Source organism: Loxodonta africana, chromosome 14 (assembly GCF_030014295.1).
Source record: "Loxodonta africana isolate mLoxAfr1 chromosome 14, mLoxAfr1.hap2, whole genome shotgun sequence".
Lineage (NCBI taxonomy): Eukaryota > Metazoa > Chordata > Mammalia > Proboscidea > Elephantidae > Loxodonta > Loxodonta africana.
The window spans coordinates 73,187,497-73,203,854 of record NC_087355.1 but is presented as its reverse complement, the minus strand read 5'-3'; the positions used below and the strand labels follow the sequence as shown (position 1 = coordinate 73,203,854).

Below are 16,358 nucleotides of genomic sequence, written 5' to 3'. Positions count from 1 at the left end.
TGTTCCTCAGCAGAAAGATGTGGCAGTCTGCTTCCAAAAAGATTTACAGCCTTCGAAACCCTATGGGGTAGTTCTACTCTCTCCTATAGGGTCGCTATGAGTCAGAATCGACTCAACGGCGACGGATTTGGTGCCTTGGTTTCCTCATTGTACCATGAGGATAATAATGATGTTGTTGTTGTTGTTAGTTGCTGTTGAGTCAGCTCTGACTCATAGCAACTCTATACCCAACACAACTGTGAAACACTGCCAGGGCCTGTGCCATCTTCATGATTGTAGCACTATATTGGACAATATTCTGCTGTGATCCCAGGGGTTTTCCTGGTCTAATTTTTGTAAATAAATTGCCAGACCTTCCTTCCTAGTCTTAATCTGGAAGCTCTTCTGAAACCTGTCCACCATGGGTGGCCCTCCTGGTATCTGAAACATCACTGGTATAGCTTCCAGCATCATAGTGACACGCAGGCCACCACAGCATGACAAATAGATGAGTGGTGGGAGGATAACAGTAGCATCTACCTTACATGGTTGTTTTGAGGCTTAAAGGAGTTAATGCATATAAAGGGCTTAGGAGACTATCTGGCACATATTAGGCATGCAGTAAGTGTTAGCTATTTAAAAATCTTCAGAATATGCAACATTCTTATTCTGTTTGAGCCTCAAAATAACTCTTTCGTAGACAAAGCAACCAAAGCCCAGAAGGTTAAGTGACTTCCCAAGGTCATATAGCAATCCACCAGCAAAAGCAGGACTATAATGGGGACCAAGAGCCCAAAACTGATTTTCCCAGTATTCTGAATGCAGAGACTTGGTCCCTTCTTCATCTGGACCCCAAGGAGGTCACATACAGCTCTGTACCTGTGGGTCTTGAGTGGGAAGGGACTCATTGCGCACGGCTGTAGAAACAGCACATGCCAGAACGGTATGACGGCACTAACGTTTTGCTCCTCAACTTCTTTCCAATGTTCTTTCCAGAAAGGGCTCTCAAGCTCCAAGTCACCATGGCAACCTCGGGAATGACTGCCTATTGACGCTAAGTGAGATTCTGCTATGACTGCTCCCTTGATAACAATTGGATATTATTAAAAGCCTGGCCCCAAGAGATGCCTACCACAGCTCAAGGCCAAACCCACATTTTCTTTGGATTGAGAGGGTAGAAGAGATGGTTCATTCTCTGGTGTTAGGCTGTGTGGTCAGCTTAGGGAAGGGGAGAGAGATTGCCTGAACCACTACTCTCAAAACCAAGCACAGTACAAGGTCCCTTCCGTATTTATTTGTGACAGGAAGCTGGAGTGAGGTGCCCACCAAGAATGTAGGAGTGAAGCTAATTAAGTCAACTCATGGGGATCTCTGCCATTTGCATAAGTCACTTGTCATATATTTTTCAGGCCAAAGGACGGAGGAGTAGGGTTTGAAGTTAAGGCTCAAGAGGCTGCAAAAGAAAACTGTTTGAAAAAAAAAATAGTATAATTCAAAACTAAAAGAAAAAACCAAAGCAGATGCCATCAAGCCAACTCCGATTCACAGTGGCCTCATAAGGTTTTCAATGGCTGGGATCTTTTGGAAGCAGACCACCAGGCCTTTCTTCCAAGGCACCTCTGGGTAGACTTGAACTATCAACCTTTCAGTTAGTGGTCAAGCACTTATCTGTTTGTGTCACCCAGGGAATCCAAAACTAGCATGATCCAAACCCAGTATAATCCAAATCTAGTCAAAGAGAAGAATCCAAAGAGCAAGAACTTAGCTACATTTTTCTGGCATTATTCAGAGATCCAGTGGGATGGAAAAGCTGATATTTCAGTTTCCTTTGGCAACAGGAATTGTTCCTTCATTAAATATGTGGGGGATATTTGAGTACCCACTGTATGTCAGACACTGTAGTAGCCACTGGCATTGGAGTGAAGGATAAGGCAAGGAGAGGTTACAGTCTAGTAAAGGGAAACAGAAAATAGACTTTAAACAAATATACAAGATAATTTCAGTTAGTGATAACCACTATGAAAAATGCCACTCACACAAGCTGAGGAGAAAAAGGAATCCACAGGACCACGTAACTAGGAAATTCAGACATTGGGGCAGAGAGATCCAGGGGCTCAGCAATGCCCTGAGGGCCTCGCTCTCCCCCTCTCAGCTCTGCCTGGCTGCAATCTGCAGTCAGGCCCTTCTCCTCGTGGCCATTAGGATGCCCACCAGCAGCCCCAAATCCTCAGACCCTGAGCTTAGCAACCCTGGAGAGAGAACTTCTCTCTCTGAACATCAGCACAGCAAGCCCAGTGGAAGGCTCTGACTGCCATTGTCAGATGCCCCCCTCTGCACCAGGGATGGGTTCTAAGCTTGGCCCAGCGTAGGCTATATGCCTATACCTGTGGCCCACCAAGACTACATGCAATGTGCGGAGAGTTCCCCAAAGGACACCTTAGGGGTACTGGGTAGAAAAAAACGATTGTTAATGTTAGTTGCCGCTGAGTCAGCGCCAACTCCTGGAGACCTTGTGTGTAACAGAATGAAGCGCCGCCCCATCCCGTGCCATCTTGAGGATGGTTTGTGTGTCTGAGTCCGCTGTTGCAGCTATTGCGTCAATCCAGCTCACTGAGAGTTTCCTTCGTTGAAATCTATAAACAGTAAATGTCCTATATTGTTTCTAACAAGTCAAGACAATGGCCACTGGATGTTTTCACAGGCTTAAAACAATAAAACCTGGCTCCCTCCACTGGTTCAAAGTAGTGGGTTTTTCAATTTCACGACTGGGTGAGTGGGGATATCAAACCTCCACATGCTGTCAGATTTGTCTGTACTAGACACACTTTTTGAATACCAGACAGGAAACCTGCTCATAAAATTGGCAAAATACTCCAGAAATGCAATTTGTAAAACAGATCACAATCCTGTGGTCCCTCTGAAACTTTCTGCTTAGGACAAAGTATTTCCGTGGTACAGCCTGCCAGAGTTTATCTTCTTCATTTTAGCCACATACTCTTCAAACGGCCATCTGAAACTAAATGAAGATATCTCAGTAGAGGGTCTATATTTAGCTCTAAATTATAAAATAACAAGAGATTGTATTTGCATTCCTCTTACCAGAAGGTCATTCACTTTCTTCCAGAATCTTCCTGATCAGCTAAACCAACTGGACAAGTAGTATTTCCTTAGCTGATAGATTCTTGAGTAAACGGTTGTTGTTGGACCCTCCACACCACAAGGCACAGGATTCGTATTAAATGAAAGTTTCTTAATAAGTAGAAAACTCATCTAAGATCTAAAGCTTGGACATCCTTGCTATAAGAAATCGCTCATTTTTACAAGTAGAGCCACGCAAACATGAACAAGAGGTAGTGCTATATGCCAGTTTAATACTAAACATCTTTTATTTGGAATAAAACAATTAAAGCCAAATTTCCAAAACATGGTCAAGAAGGCAGATGTGATAAGTATATCTTAAAGCAACAGTTCCCCTCGACAATTGAGACATTCTGGGATATTTCAAATCGTCAAGAGTGAAGCAAAATCTTGAAGACAAAATTATTTTTAAATCAATTGTATTTAAGAACATATACAAATAGGCCATATAACACTCAAGCCCTAGAGGGCCGTAATCTTTTTTAAGAACGTAACAGTCTGAATAGACTAATAATTATTGCTGATTCAGCTCACAATATTATCCGTCTTCAAGCAGCAGCACAGTCACCAGCAAACATGTTACGGGCGCCTTTTATAGGCATCAGAGAGTCACAGAGCGATGGGCCATGGGCCCGCCCACAAGGAAAGTCCAGTGTAGCTGGCGAGATGAGAAACTCAAAGAACAGTCACAAAATGCTGGCTCCAAGTCCACTCCTCTGTCACAAGAGCAACCACTGGCATAGGCGTCACATGTTTTAACAAGTAATTCATAGGAATAGCAATTACATGCTATATGCTATACCAAGTTACAGCTTGACATATCAAAAAAAAATTTTTTTTAATTTAGTTAAGTTATATTTGTGTTCACTCAAGTTTTAACTCAACTGAATTAAAAAAAGGAAAACATAATTCTAAGCCAACTGTACCATAATGCTTGCTCTCCCCTAAACGGAAGAATGGATAGTTTGCGTCCTAGAATTTCTCCACGGCTCCCGATCCTGATGTCAAGTTCAGGAGTGTTCACTGCCAAACCGACGGACAAATTCCGACAGCGTGTAGACAGTTCCCCATCCCACCTCAGGATTCATGCTGATAAAATCATTCAGGTTCATTTTGGAGTCTAGAAAAATACATGAAAAAAATTTCTACTGAAAACACAACTTTGGTTTAACAGACACTAATAAAACAATGCAAAAGGCCAAAGGGAGGGAAAATCATGCAAATGGATAAGGGTACACAGTATCACTTCTGTGGTATTCTTGCCCCAAATGCCTAACTTCAATCTAATCGTGACAAAACATCACACAAGCTGAAACTGAGAAGCACTCTATAAAATAACTGTACTCTTCAATAGTGTAAAGGTTGTGAAAGATGAAAAAAAAAAAAAAAAAGAATTGTCCCAGATTGGAGGAGACTGAGGAGACATGACAAATAAATGCAATATGGGATCCTGAGTTTGACCAGAAAAAGTAAATTGGAAAATTTCAATAAGCTCTACAGGAACCATTCCCGAAGCCAACTCTTCAGACATGGATTGGTCTGGACAGTGGGTTGGAGAGGGATGCTGGTGAGGAGTGAGCTTGTTGGATCAGGTGGACACTGGAGACTATGTTGGCATCTCCTCCCTGGAGGGGAGATGAGACGGTAGTGGGGTTAGAAGCTGGCGAAATGGATACAAAAAGAGAGAATAGAGGGAGGGAACAGGCTGTCTCATCAGGGGGAGAGCAACTGGGAGTATGTAGCAAGGTGTATATAAGTTTTTGTGTGAGAGGCTGACTTGATTTGTAAACTTTCACTTAAAGCACAATAAAAAAAAATTTTTTTTTAATTTACATAAGCTCTAAAATTGTTGTCAGTTGTTAGTTACCATTGAGTGAATCCTGACTCATGGACCCCACGTGTTACAGAGTAGAACTGCACTATAGGGTTTTCTTGACTGTAATCTTAACAGAACGACACCAAGCCTTTTCTTCTACAGAAACCCAGTGCCGTCGAGTGGACGGTACTGCTAGGTGGGTTCAAACCACCAACCTTTAGGTTAGCAGTCAGTCGCAAACCATTTGCGCCACCTAGGGACCTTAAGATCTAAAATTACTTAATAGTATTATATCAATGCCTGTTGCCATCGAATCAATTCCAACTCATAGCGACCCTACAGGACAGGGCAGAACTGCCCCATAGGGTTTCCAAGGAGCAGCTGTTGGCAAAGAATATTGAGCATACCATAAACTTCTAGAAGAACAAACAAATCTGTCTCAGAAGAAATACAGCCAGAGTGCTCCTTAGAAACAAGGATGGTGAGACTTCATCTCACATAGCTTGGACACGTTATCAGGAAGTTCAGTCCCTGGAGAAGGACATCATGCTTGATAAAGTAGAGGGCCAATGAAGAAGAGGAAGACGCTCAATTAGATGGACTGACAGTGGCTGCAACAATGGGCTCGAGCATAACAACCATTGTGAGGATGGCACAGGACCAGCCATGTTTTGTTCTGTTGTACACAGGGTCGTTATGAGTTGGAACCAACCAAACAGCACCCCACGACAACACAATATTACTGTATTCTATAAACGCCCTGGTTTCAGGGATCATACTATGGTTATGTAGGCTTTAACATTAGGGCAATCTGAGTGAAGGGTATACAGGAACTCTGTACTGGTTCAGCAAATTTTCTGCTTAACTCTAAAATTATTTCAAAATAAAAAGTTAAATGAAAAAAACACACGACTAATCAAACTGCCAATTGATTGGATTCTGCGGCCAGTTTACAGGAAATTCAGAGGCAACAATAGAGACACGATCAGCAAAATCCAGACTGTGGGAAATTCTACGGGACAAATTACCTGGTTTCTTCAATAAATAAGTTACGAGGAAAAAAAGTAGCTGGACAAGGGATTTATATATTTAAAAAGACTTAAGACACATGTCAACCAGGAACAACACATGGACTTTATTTGGCCTCTGACTCAAACAAACTGGATGAAACAAGGTTTTGACTTCATGAGATAACTCCACTTGACCACTGACTAGATAGGGAATTGCAGAGTTTTCAGGAATTATTGTTACACTGTTTCCGGATTTTCAGGAATGACAGCTATACGTTTTTAGATGTGACAGGGGTATTATAGTCATATTTTATTTTTAAAAATCCTGATATTTTAGAGATAATACTGAAAAATTAGGAGTTAAAATGATGTAATAGCCACAATTTGCTTCAAAGTAATATAAGAGGGGAGAAAGAGGGTGGGATTTAAATGAACCAAGACTGGCTGTGAGATGGTAACTGTTGAAGGGCTAATATACTATTCTGTCTAGTTTTGAAAACGACTTAAATTAAAACTTTTTTTTAAAGTATATACAGATTTCTGCTTCTGCCCATGCAAAAACTGTTACAAGAATGGCACTCCCACCATAAATTGCTGGAAAACTGGTGAAACATATGCAGCAAATGTTTCCAGACATTGGCAACAGGCAGCATGTGACCATGATTCCTGAGAAAACACAACAGCCGAGGGGAGCCCAAGGACCCTTCCGGCTCCCTGGCTGGAGGCACAGCGCAGGAAACGTACAAACAGCATACAGCCTCCCAGAGCTGAGGAGACAGAGATGGACATTCAGGAAGGCCAAGGCAGCTAGGGTTTAGTGGCAGAGCACAGGAGAGAAGGGGGCTGCAGAGAGACAGGTTCCAGAGCTCTGGGTTGTTGGCTAAGTACCAACCTTCCTTTAAATACATTGACACTTGATGAGGCTGCGGAAAGAATCACCAGAAAGTTGTAGGGCTAATAATTTTCACCCAAGTTCCATGGGGCTAGGACTAATTCACGTTCCCACCAACCAGAGGAGAGAACTTGTAATACATGGAGATTTGGGAGGTCCTCAGAAGGGCCGTGACAAAGTACAGGCTAAATCAGCACTATATTAAAGGCTGTTCTGAAGTCACACTAAAAAAGCTGAAAAGCAAGCCTCAAAAGAATCCAACTGAGTCCAAGTGATTTAATTGTATACCAGGACAAAATCTAATGCTATTTTTTAAAATGCCTCAAAATCTAGCAACCACGGTATAAAACTTACAAGTCCAGCATCCCATCAAATATTACAAATCACACAAAGAAGCAGGAAGGTAGGGCCCATACCAGGAGAAAAAAAAATCGAACAGCAGCAACAGACCTAAAACAGCACAGATAACAGAACTAGCAGACAAGGACCATAGAACAGCTATTATATAAACGTGCTTCCTATGTTCAGAAAGGTAGGGTAAAAATGAACGTGATGAGGAGAAAAATGGAAGATAATAAATAAGCCCAATGACATCTCTAGTAAAGAAAAAAATTAATTATGTAAAAATGAAAAAAATGCACTGGATGGGATAAACAGCATATTAGTTAATTCAGAAGGCCAACGAATCTAGATATGCAACAAAAGAACTAGACTACAGGTTGCCTGAGACTAAGAGGTAGTTAGGGATCGTGGCCCCCAAAAAGTTATGTTGAAGCCCAAACCCCTGTCCCTGTAAATATGACCCTGTTTGGGATGAGGATTTTGTGTTACATTAATGAGGTTGTGTGGGAGTAGGGTGGGTTCTAGAAAAAGGGCAGAATATAAATCAGGCATACACGCATGGGGAAGACAGACACTGTGTGAAGACCCATCTACAAGCAAAGGATTGCCAAGGATTGCCAGGAGACACAAGAAATGAGGAGAGAGGCCCACAGAAACCGAGACCTTGATTTGGCCTTTTGGCCTCCAAAACAATGAGAAAATAAAACTCCATGCTTTAAAGCTACCCTCTTGTGGTATGTCTGTTATGACAACACTAGCAACCTGAGACAGAGGTAGACCCATGAAGTCCTCCCTTAACCTCGGGGCTACCCCAATTCTAACGCTGAGGTTGAGAAGCAGGCTGGTAGACCAACAAGCAATTCCATTAGGAGAGCTTTTCACAGACAGCCTCAAATGTAAGAGTTTGAATCTTCTTTTAATGTGAACTGCCTTCAAATATGGCAAATATATTTTTTACTTTCCTCCTTACTGAAATACTAATACGACTCCCCTATTTTTCTGGCATGTTGCTCAGCTTACAGGGCACTTTCGCCGACAGTATTATCCATGTGATGGGATGATCTCACCAGCAAATAGCAAGGCTGTGAATTACTAACAACCATAAATAATGTTTCAAACTCGTATGAATGCCAAGCGGTAGCAATGGGGTGAGGAACCCTTTATCTTCTTAAATCTCAGGAAATTATAAATTGGACTGATGCCGAAAAGCACTTAGATGAGATGAGTGGTACATAAACTCTGCTAGCACTCATCTCCCTGTAATGCAGATTTTATTACAGAGCCAGTGAAACGACATTTCACACACCATAAGGATGCACGGGCAATTTTTTTCACCACGAGACCCTACCATAGCAAGGTGCTATGAGTCCTACTGTGAAATGACACAAACATGCAGGAATTCTAAAGTAAAGCGTCCCAGTGGTGGTGGTTGTCAGTTGCCATCAAGTTGGCCCCTAAAACATGGCAACCCCTTTGCACAACAGAACAAAATGCTTCCAGGTCTTGTGTCATCTTATGATTGGTTGCGGATCAGACCACTGTTATCCATAGGGTTTTCACTGGCTGATTTTCAGAAGTAAACTGCCAGGCCTTTCTTCCTAGTCCGTCTTAGTCTGGACGCTCTGCTGAAACCTGTTCAGCGTCATGGTAACACACAAGCCTCCAGTGACAGACAGGTGGTGGCTATAACCGAAGTGCACTGGCCAGGAAATGAACCCGGGTCTCCCGCATAGAAGGTGAGAATTTTACCACTAAACCATTACCGGTAGTAGGTATATCCAATGTTCCAGCAGCTTGCAAGTATCGTAGCTCCACTCCTAAACACCTTTTCTGTAAGTCATGCCTGCCAGTCCTGTTCTCTGTGCCTCAATTTCTGAATTGAATAAAATCACAGAACTAGCACTCCCTCTTACTTCCTTACCACTCAGGGAGTTTTATCCAAAGAATAACCCGACTCTTGTCCTTATGCACGAGAACACGTTGACTTGTACCATGACCATTACCCTCTGGGACGGCATCATTGGCTCACCTCCAGTTTCAATGCAGGGATATGGAGGGGGTGGCTCTCTCCAGTTCCCACTGGAATCTTTCATGTGAGAACGGTCAGAAGCAAAGTGTTTCAAATATGAATCTGCACGGATCACTCTCAATTTCCTGCCGACGAATCAACATACATTTAGATTAAGGAAATGTCACGTTTGAAATTCTAACTCAATGCTTCTATGCGCTCATTATCTATGTGTGTATTTATGTTCTAATAGTAATACACAAATAATTCTGTGGCTTTATTACCTGTTAAAGAAGCCATGGAAGATACCCACGGAAATCCTTGGCTCTATGAAATTAAGGGGTTTGAAATGTATACTCTGCCAGTTTGCCCCATCTCCCATCCCACCCATTTCTAGTAAATTTAATTGAAATATATCTTAAATCCAACAACCAGCAATGACAATAAAAATCAACCTGAGACAGACACACTAAAAACAAGCAACTATAGGCAGGAGTTAGTTGTACAGTTAAACTGTATAAGGGATTCCACTTACCAGATGAGACAAATTTTTAAGCTCTCTGTGACTCAATTTCCTTCTCTACAAAATGGACTTATTGAGAGTAACTAACCCAACGGCTGCTGTGAAAATGAACTACTGTGACTCATGTAAAGTATTTAAGATAGTGCCTGGCATATACTAAGCGCTTAATAAACATTGTTATTAACATTATTAATATTCTTCTACCAACAAATCCGTTTTTCTCAATTCAGTTTTCAGTTTCAGAGAATTTAAATTGACGCAAAATTCCCTTTTTGTTAACTGAAGACGTAAGAAGTGATTCAGTCTGGTTAGCTAATGATAGTGAGGAATTTTGCTCACTTGTTGGTGTGGTAATAGAATTGTGGCTATGTTGCAAAAAAACAGGCCTTACTTTTAAAAAATACATATGAAGTATTTACAAATGAAATGGTAAGACACCTGGGATTTGCTTCAAAGTAATAGGGAGGAGCTGGGGACAGTGGTTTAGATTATAGAAGAAACAAAAACTAGCCAGGCGTTACTAACAATTGAAGCTGGATATGCAGCGTCGTTACTGTATCTTTGTAGGTGCTTGATTTTCCCATCCAAAGAAAAGAGTTCAAAGTAAGAAAGTGATGTGGTGGCCCAACTGCTCTCTTGCCCCACAAATGTCCACCCTACCAGAGTTCACGGCACTTTACTTGGACCCTTGACACAGCCTTCTCTTCTTCTACGTCAACCGCACATCTGCTTTCAGCCATCTGGCCTTCCAGGTGACGGCCTCCTGGAATGAGCCTCCATGTTCCTGCTCCTGCCAGCTACTGTATGTTCCACTAGGGATCCATTACCCAAGCTTTTCAACTTCGTTTTTTGGTATAAGGCAATTAGATTTTAATTTTCATGTTTTATTCCTATGGCCTTTGGGGTTTTTTCCTCTCCTATTTACAATCTGATACTTTTGTTGTTAGGTGCCATCAAGTTGATTTTGGCTCATAGCAATCCCATGTGATAGAGTAAAACTGCCCCATAGGATTTTCTAGGCTGTAATCTTCCTGATGGCACAACAGTGAAGAACTTCGCTGCTAATTGAAAGGGCAGCAGTTCAAACCCACCCAGCAGCTCCATGGGTGAAAGACCTGGTGATCCGCTTCTATAAAGATATAAAAAAAATAAATAAATAAAGCCAAGAAGACCCTATGGGGCAGTTCTACTCTGTCACATGGGATTACTATGAGTCGGAATTGACTCGAAAACACCTAACAACAACAACACCATCTAATTGGGCTTCGTCAATCACAGTGTTAAACGTAATGTCAAATGTGAACTGTACATGGCAGACATGAGCAACAATACTTGATAAGGGACTCAAAGCAGCCACTACGGATCATGATTACACCTGCAAGCAGTTCTCACCTAAAAAGATCAACGTACAACCAACAAGTATTTGCCTGTCATCTCCCCATGAGGCACTGTAACATGCCTGTTTATGCAACACTCATCCTCAAACTCAGGTCAAATTAGCCAGTTTTTTCTGTAACACAGTGAGAGCTAGAGCTCATGGGGTACGTGGGGACAGGAGGTGGCAAAAGGCTTAGAAAGAAAGGGGACAAACTTGGTAAACTCAGCCTGAGGCTCAGGGAATGTCCTGAAAAACTGAACCATAGGCAGCTGCTGCTGGAACTGAGTCTTTCGGACAAGTCTGTAAAGCTGTTCATCTCAGTTTCCTCTGCTTCAATCTGGTTTCCTCAAACCAGGTCTTAACAATTCATGTAAATCTATTGCCATTCAGTTCCCACCCCTCCTTTGCAGAGAAAACAAGGAAATAATTAGGAGGCTAAGAAAGCACAGAGACACACATACGCCCTCCATCATGGCCTACCACCTCTAATTGTTAGCAGTGGAGAATATTCACATTACCCTACTCAAGGGCCCAGAACAGCATCTAGCTGGCAATGTAATCTGTAAAGCACATGGCAGATTTTTAGGACTGAATGAAATGCTGTAAAAATAAACCTAATTAGAAACACTAAAATACGGAGCTCTTCCCAAAGCAGCATATATGTCTGTGTGTGTATATATAAATTAGTTAATATATAACATAATATGTATGCTTCACAAAGCATATCGTATTGTGTAATAACACTTTACATATTATACAAATATATTCCGAAAACATACTTTATATATTATACGTTATATATATTACATTTATTTGTATCTATCATGTAATGGTAATTATATAATATATATGTTATATAATAAATATTGTTACATGTAACAATACGTTATATAGTAGAAGATCTAAGAAACATATAAAAACTTCCTAGGCTCTAAACTATAAAGGGACAAAAATATATCTGGTCACCTTTATTTACCTCAGTTGCAGATGGGGTACCAAAAACTAAACCTGTTGCCCTCGAGTCAATTCCGACTCATAGTGACCCTACAGGGACAGAATAGAACTGCCTCATAGGGTTTCCAAGGAGCAGCTGGTGGATTCGAACTGCCGACTTATTGGTTAGCAGCCGAGCTCTTAACCACTGCACCACCAGGGCTCCACAGACGTGGCAAAGGGCTTAATATTCAGGTGCTGTCACCAAGCCCTCTCAAATCTGGCAGCACGGGGCATTCCCCCACAAACAAGAATATGAGGGAAATGCCAACATGCCTGAAAGAAAATGTTTGTGATCAATCTCATCACACAATTTTTAAATGACTGCCAACCTCTTATAGGATGGATAACCCTTAAAACTTTAAAACATTCTGAATTTTCTGTGTACCATATCAACTCCGCGGTAACGCAAAGACAAGTGATCTGTAAAAAACGAATGCAAAAAAAGCTCTGCACAGCTGCCAAAATCTTCAAAAAGTGAGCAAACCCACTCTGAGTGTCCTCACCTTGTAAACTGTGGATGAACGTCATCGTCTGACTTAAAGGCACCCTCCACATAAATGTCAAAGGGGCAGGGAAATGGCAAGACAGTATCGAGATCGTAAATGAAGCTCTGTCCTCCACTTGAGACATGAAGCAGAACAACATGGTAATCCTAGAAGTAAAAGTTGCTGAAGTTAAACAACTTATTTTGTGATGGTGAAATACAGGTTTACAGTAATGATGCTATTGCTGTTAGCTCCCGTGTACAATGGGATTGGATCACTGTGCTCCACAGGGTTTTCACTGGCTGGTTCTCAGAAGTAGATCGTCAGGCCTTTCTTCCTAGTCTGTCTTAGTCTGGAGGCTTCGCTGAAACCTGTTCATCGTCATAGCAACAAGCAAGCCTCCAATGACAGACAGGTGGTGGCTGCACTTGAGGTGTACTGGCCAGGAATCGAACCCAGGTGTCTCACAAGGAAGGAGCAAATTCTACCACTAAACGATCACTACGCTCAGTAATGTCATATATATTATCAAAATCAGATACAAGACTAATACAGCCTTCCTTATAACACCAAAAAGGAGCCCTAGTGGTGCAATGGTTAAGCGCTCGGCTGCTAACCGAAAGGCTGGCAGTTTGAATCCACCAACTCCTCTGCAGGAGAAAGATGCGGCAGTCTGCTTCCATAAACCCTGGAAACCCTGTAGGGCAGTTCTACTCTGTCCTATAGGGTCGCTATGAGTCGGAATCAGCTCCACAGCACACAACAACAATGACAATATAACAGCAAAATTAAAAAAAAAAAAAAGCAAACACAAAACCCTGACGATAGACTAAATGTCTATGACAAGGAATGATGAAACAAATAATGGAAATGCTCAGATACATTAAACAAAGATCCTTTGACCCAGCAATCTTACCTCTAGGAAGCTACCCTACAGAAAAACATGTGTACGCGTGTAAAGGTAATACATATACAATGATGACCTCGGCAGCGCTGTTTATAATAGTGAAAATTCAGAAACAACCCAAAGCCCGTGGAGAGGAGAATGGTTAATAAACTATGATACAGCCATATAACGGAGTATTATGCAGCTGCTAAAATAATTAGGTAAATTTATGTGAAAAACAGAAAAACGTCCATGTTATACAGTTGAATGGAAAAAGCAAATATTAGAATATGTCTTATATACTATTTTTTAAAAGCCCTGTATACATGAGGACACGCATGAACGCGCAGAAAAATGTCCCCAAGAGTATCCTCCAAACTATTTTTTAAAAAAGGGATTTCCTGGGGTTAGCCTGGAAAGGGGGAAGAGGGCCTCAATGTCTTGTTTATTGCACGTCTGTATTGTCTGAACTTGTTACACATATGTACTATTTTTGTAATTGGAAGAAAAAAAATGTTTAAAAAAATAAAAGCAGCCACGCCGAGCATGTGTGTTAATTCTCACTCTCACTCCCAGACACCAAGCACTGCCTGACATCAGCTGCAGCTGAAAGGGATTTCAGGGAGGTTATCAAGGGACAGGAGCCCCGGGGGCGCAGTGATTAAGAGCTCAGCTGCTAAAAGGCCTGAACTTTGAATCCCCCAGTGCTCCCTGGAAACCCTATGAGGCAGTTCTACTCTGTCCTACAGGGTCACTGTGAGTATAGGGCCACTATAAGTCACAGTCAGAATCGACTCAGCAGCAACAGGTTTTTTTGGTTTATCAAGGGACGGGAATGCGGTATCTGCTGCCTTGAGCTCCTCAGAAGAAAACTGCTTTCACAGACACCAGCACTGCAAAATAAAAATGCCTGTCTAACAACACCAGCAATACCAACTTACATTTCTAGCGTACTTTGGAATTTAAAAAGCTCTTTCTCAAATGTTATTTCATTTGAGCCCCCACAAAAACCCTGGAAAAGGTCACTAAAAACAACTAGAGATGTTGTACCATCAGAGCCTAAAGTGATTCCCTCAGCTCCGGCTCTGCCTTCAGCTCCGGCTCTATCTTAGTAAAGCATCAACAGCATCACAAACAGCCCCTCACTCCCTCTCCTCTCCTCGATGCGCCCTCACTCCCTCTCCTCTCCTCGATGCGCCCTCACTCCCTCTCCTCTCCTCGATGCGCCCTCACTCCCTCTCCTCTCCTCGATGCGCCCTCACACCCTCTCCTCTCCTCGATGCGCCCTCACTCCCTTTCCTCTCCTTGATGCATCCTACCCTCCAGATAAACGAACTGAGAGTTGCTCCCCTTACAACAGCCCATTTCCTGCCACTGGGCTCCTGTTAGTCCCTCCATCTGCCACAACTTCTCCACCTCTCTCCCCAAACCCCATCACTCAAGCTCAGGCTCAAGGGCTTTCTCCCCAGGAGTCCACTTTTTATCTTCCCCAACCACACTGCCAGATGTAGCCTCTGCCTTATCCAAAGTCTGTTTTCCTCTGAATACCTTCTACCTCATACTACAGCAGCTGTTTGTTGTTGTTGTTTTAAAGTATCTATTCCCTTTTATTTGTGGGAAACCATGCTGTTTTTCTGCAGATATGAAGATGAAAAAGATGACATCCTTCCTCTCAGAGAGTTTCCAGAGAAGCAGGTGGGAAACACACGGACACTGCTGCGGGGGCGGTGTGGTAAGTATATGCCAAAGGAGGCAGGCGAGCACACAGGGCAGGTGTTGTGAAGTCACACTGCCTGGTTCAAATCTCAGGCCCTCCACTCACCCATGGCTGGGGGGTCCCGTCCCCTCACAGTGTTACTGGGAGAGTTAATAAGATTATGTATGTAAATGTCAGATCTTTAAAAAGCCAATCCTGGAAGCTAGGAATCAAGGAAGTGAGGGGACGGGAGGCCTAACTTCTATGGAAGGTTTCACCAAGGAAGAGAATGTATCACCGAATCTTGCCTGAAGGGGAGAGCGTTCCAGGAATAAACAATAAAAATTCACAACTCTGTAGTCAGTCCAGGTCTATATTCCCACACACCCGATGCCTGACGAACTTACAGAGAAGCAGGCCTCGACTCTAAATTGCCTCCACAACATCGATGTGGAGTTGGGATACAGAGTTGAGTGGAACATGACTCTCAGTGACTGCCCAGCTGCCAGGAAAAGACTGTCTGGGCTTGGGGACGGGACACCCACCTAGACAGTGACCTACTCTTGGAGGCACAGTGGCATGTACCCTATTGTAGGCCCACTTCCCACAACAGCGAGGCAGACAAATCTGCCAGGAGATAAAAGAGACTTCTTGCCACAGGATTTCCCGCCCTGAGCTGCCATGAGGTGTTGCATGAGGGTGACATGGCCACAGGTCCTTTCCCTGCAAGCTTCCGCAAGACGGGAAGCAAGACCACGACTGGAAACCATGAGCAACTCAGCAAGGAGGATGACTTCTGGGGCGGCCAGACAGCCTGCAGCAGGGGTTATTGAGCTTGGCTGATAATACAGCTAACACTTCCTAAGCACTTCTTACATACCACATACCAGGATAATGCTTCAGAGGCATTATCTCACTTAAGGCTCACAACCCACTGCCCAGATGAAGAAACCGAAGAGAGAAGGAAAATATCTGGTCCCAGGTCGCACAGCAAACAATGGGAGGGCTGGAACTTAAACCCAGTCCACCTGACACCAGGGCCCAGCTCCTAATTCAACCCTGCTTGGTTTAGACTTTAACGTTAGCAACAAATCACCTGCTGGAGAAGAAAGGAGGAACATGAGCAACGTGAGGCCAGGGATTTTTGTCTGTTTTGTGCCTGCCGTATAATCGGCATTCAATAAACGTGTTAAATAAACAACAGACACT

The 16,358-nt window shown here is 42.8% G+C and overlaps 1 protein-coding gene across 2 annotated transcripts in view; it reads right to left on the bottom strand.

Annotated features, from left to right (window-relative positions):
- The window catches only part of NTAQ1 (N-terminal glutamine amidase 1), a 40,701-nt gene that overhangs the window by 13,413 nt on the left and 10,930 nt on the right, over positions 1–16,358 (bottom strand). The window contains exons 4-6 of one of the 2 annotated variants that reach the window (XM_003408283.4): positions 12,586–12,734; positions 9,207–9,331; positions 3,307–4,237 (exon numbers count right to left, since the gene is read on the bottom strand). In XM_003408283.4, coding sequence (XP_003408331.1) covers positions 4,128–4,237; positions 9,207–9,331; positions 12,586–12,734 — 384 coding nt within the window. In that variant the 3' untranslated portion in view covers positions 3,307–4,127. Of the gene's footprint in view, positions 1–3,306; positions 4,238–9,206; positions 9,332–12,585; positions 12,735–16,358 lie in introns of those variants that run through there. The other variant, XM_023545973.2, reaches the window with a different exon arrangement.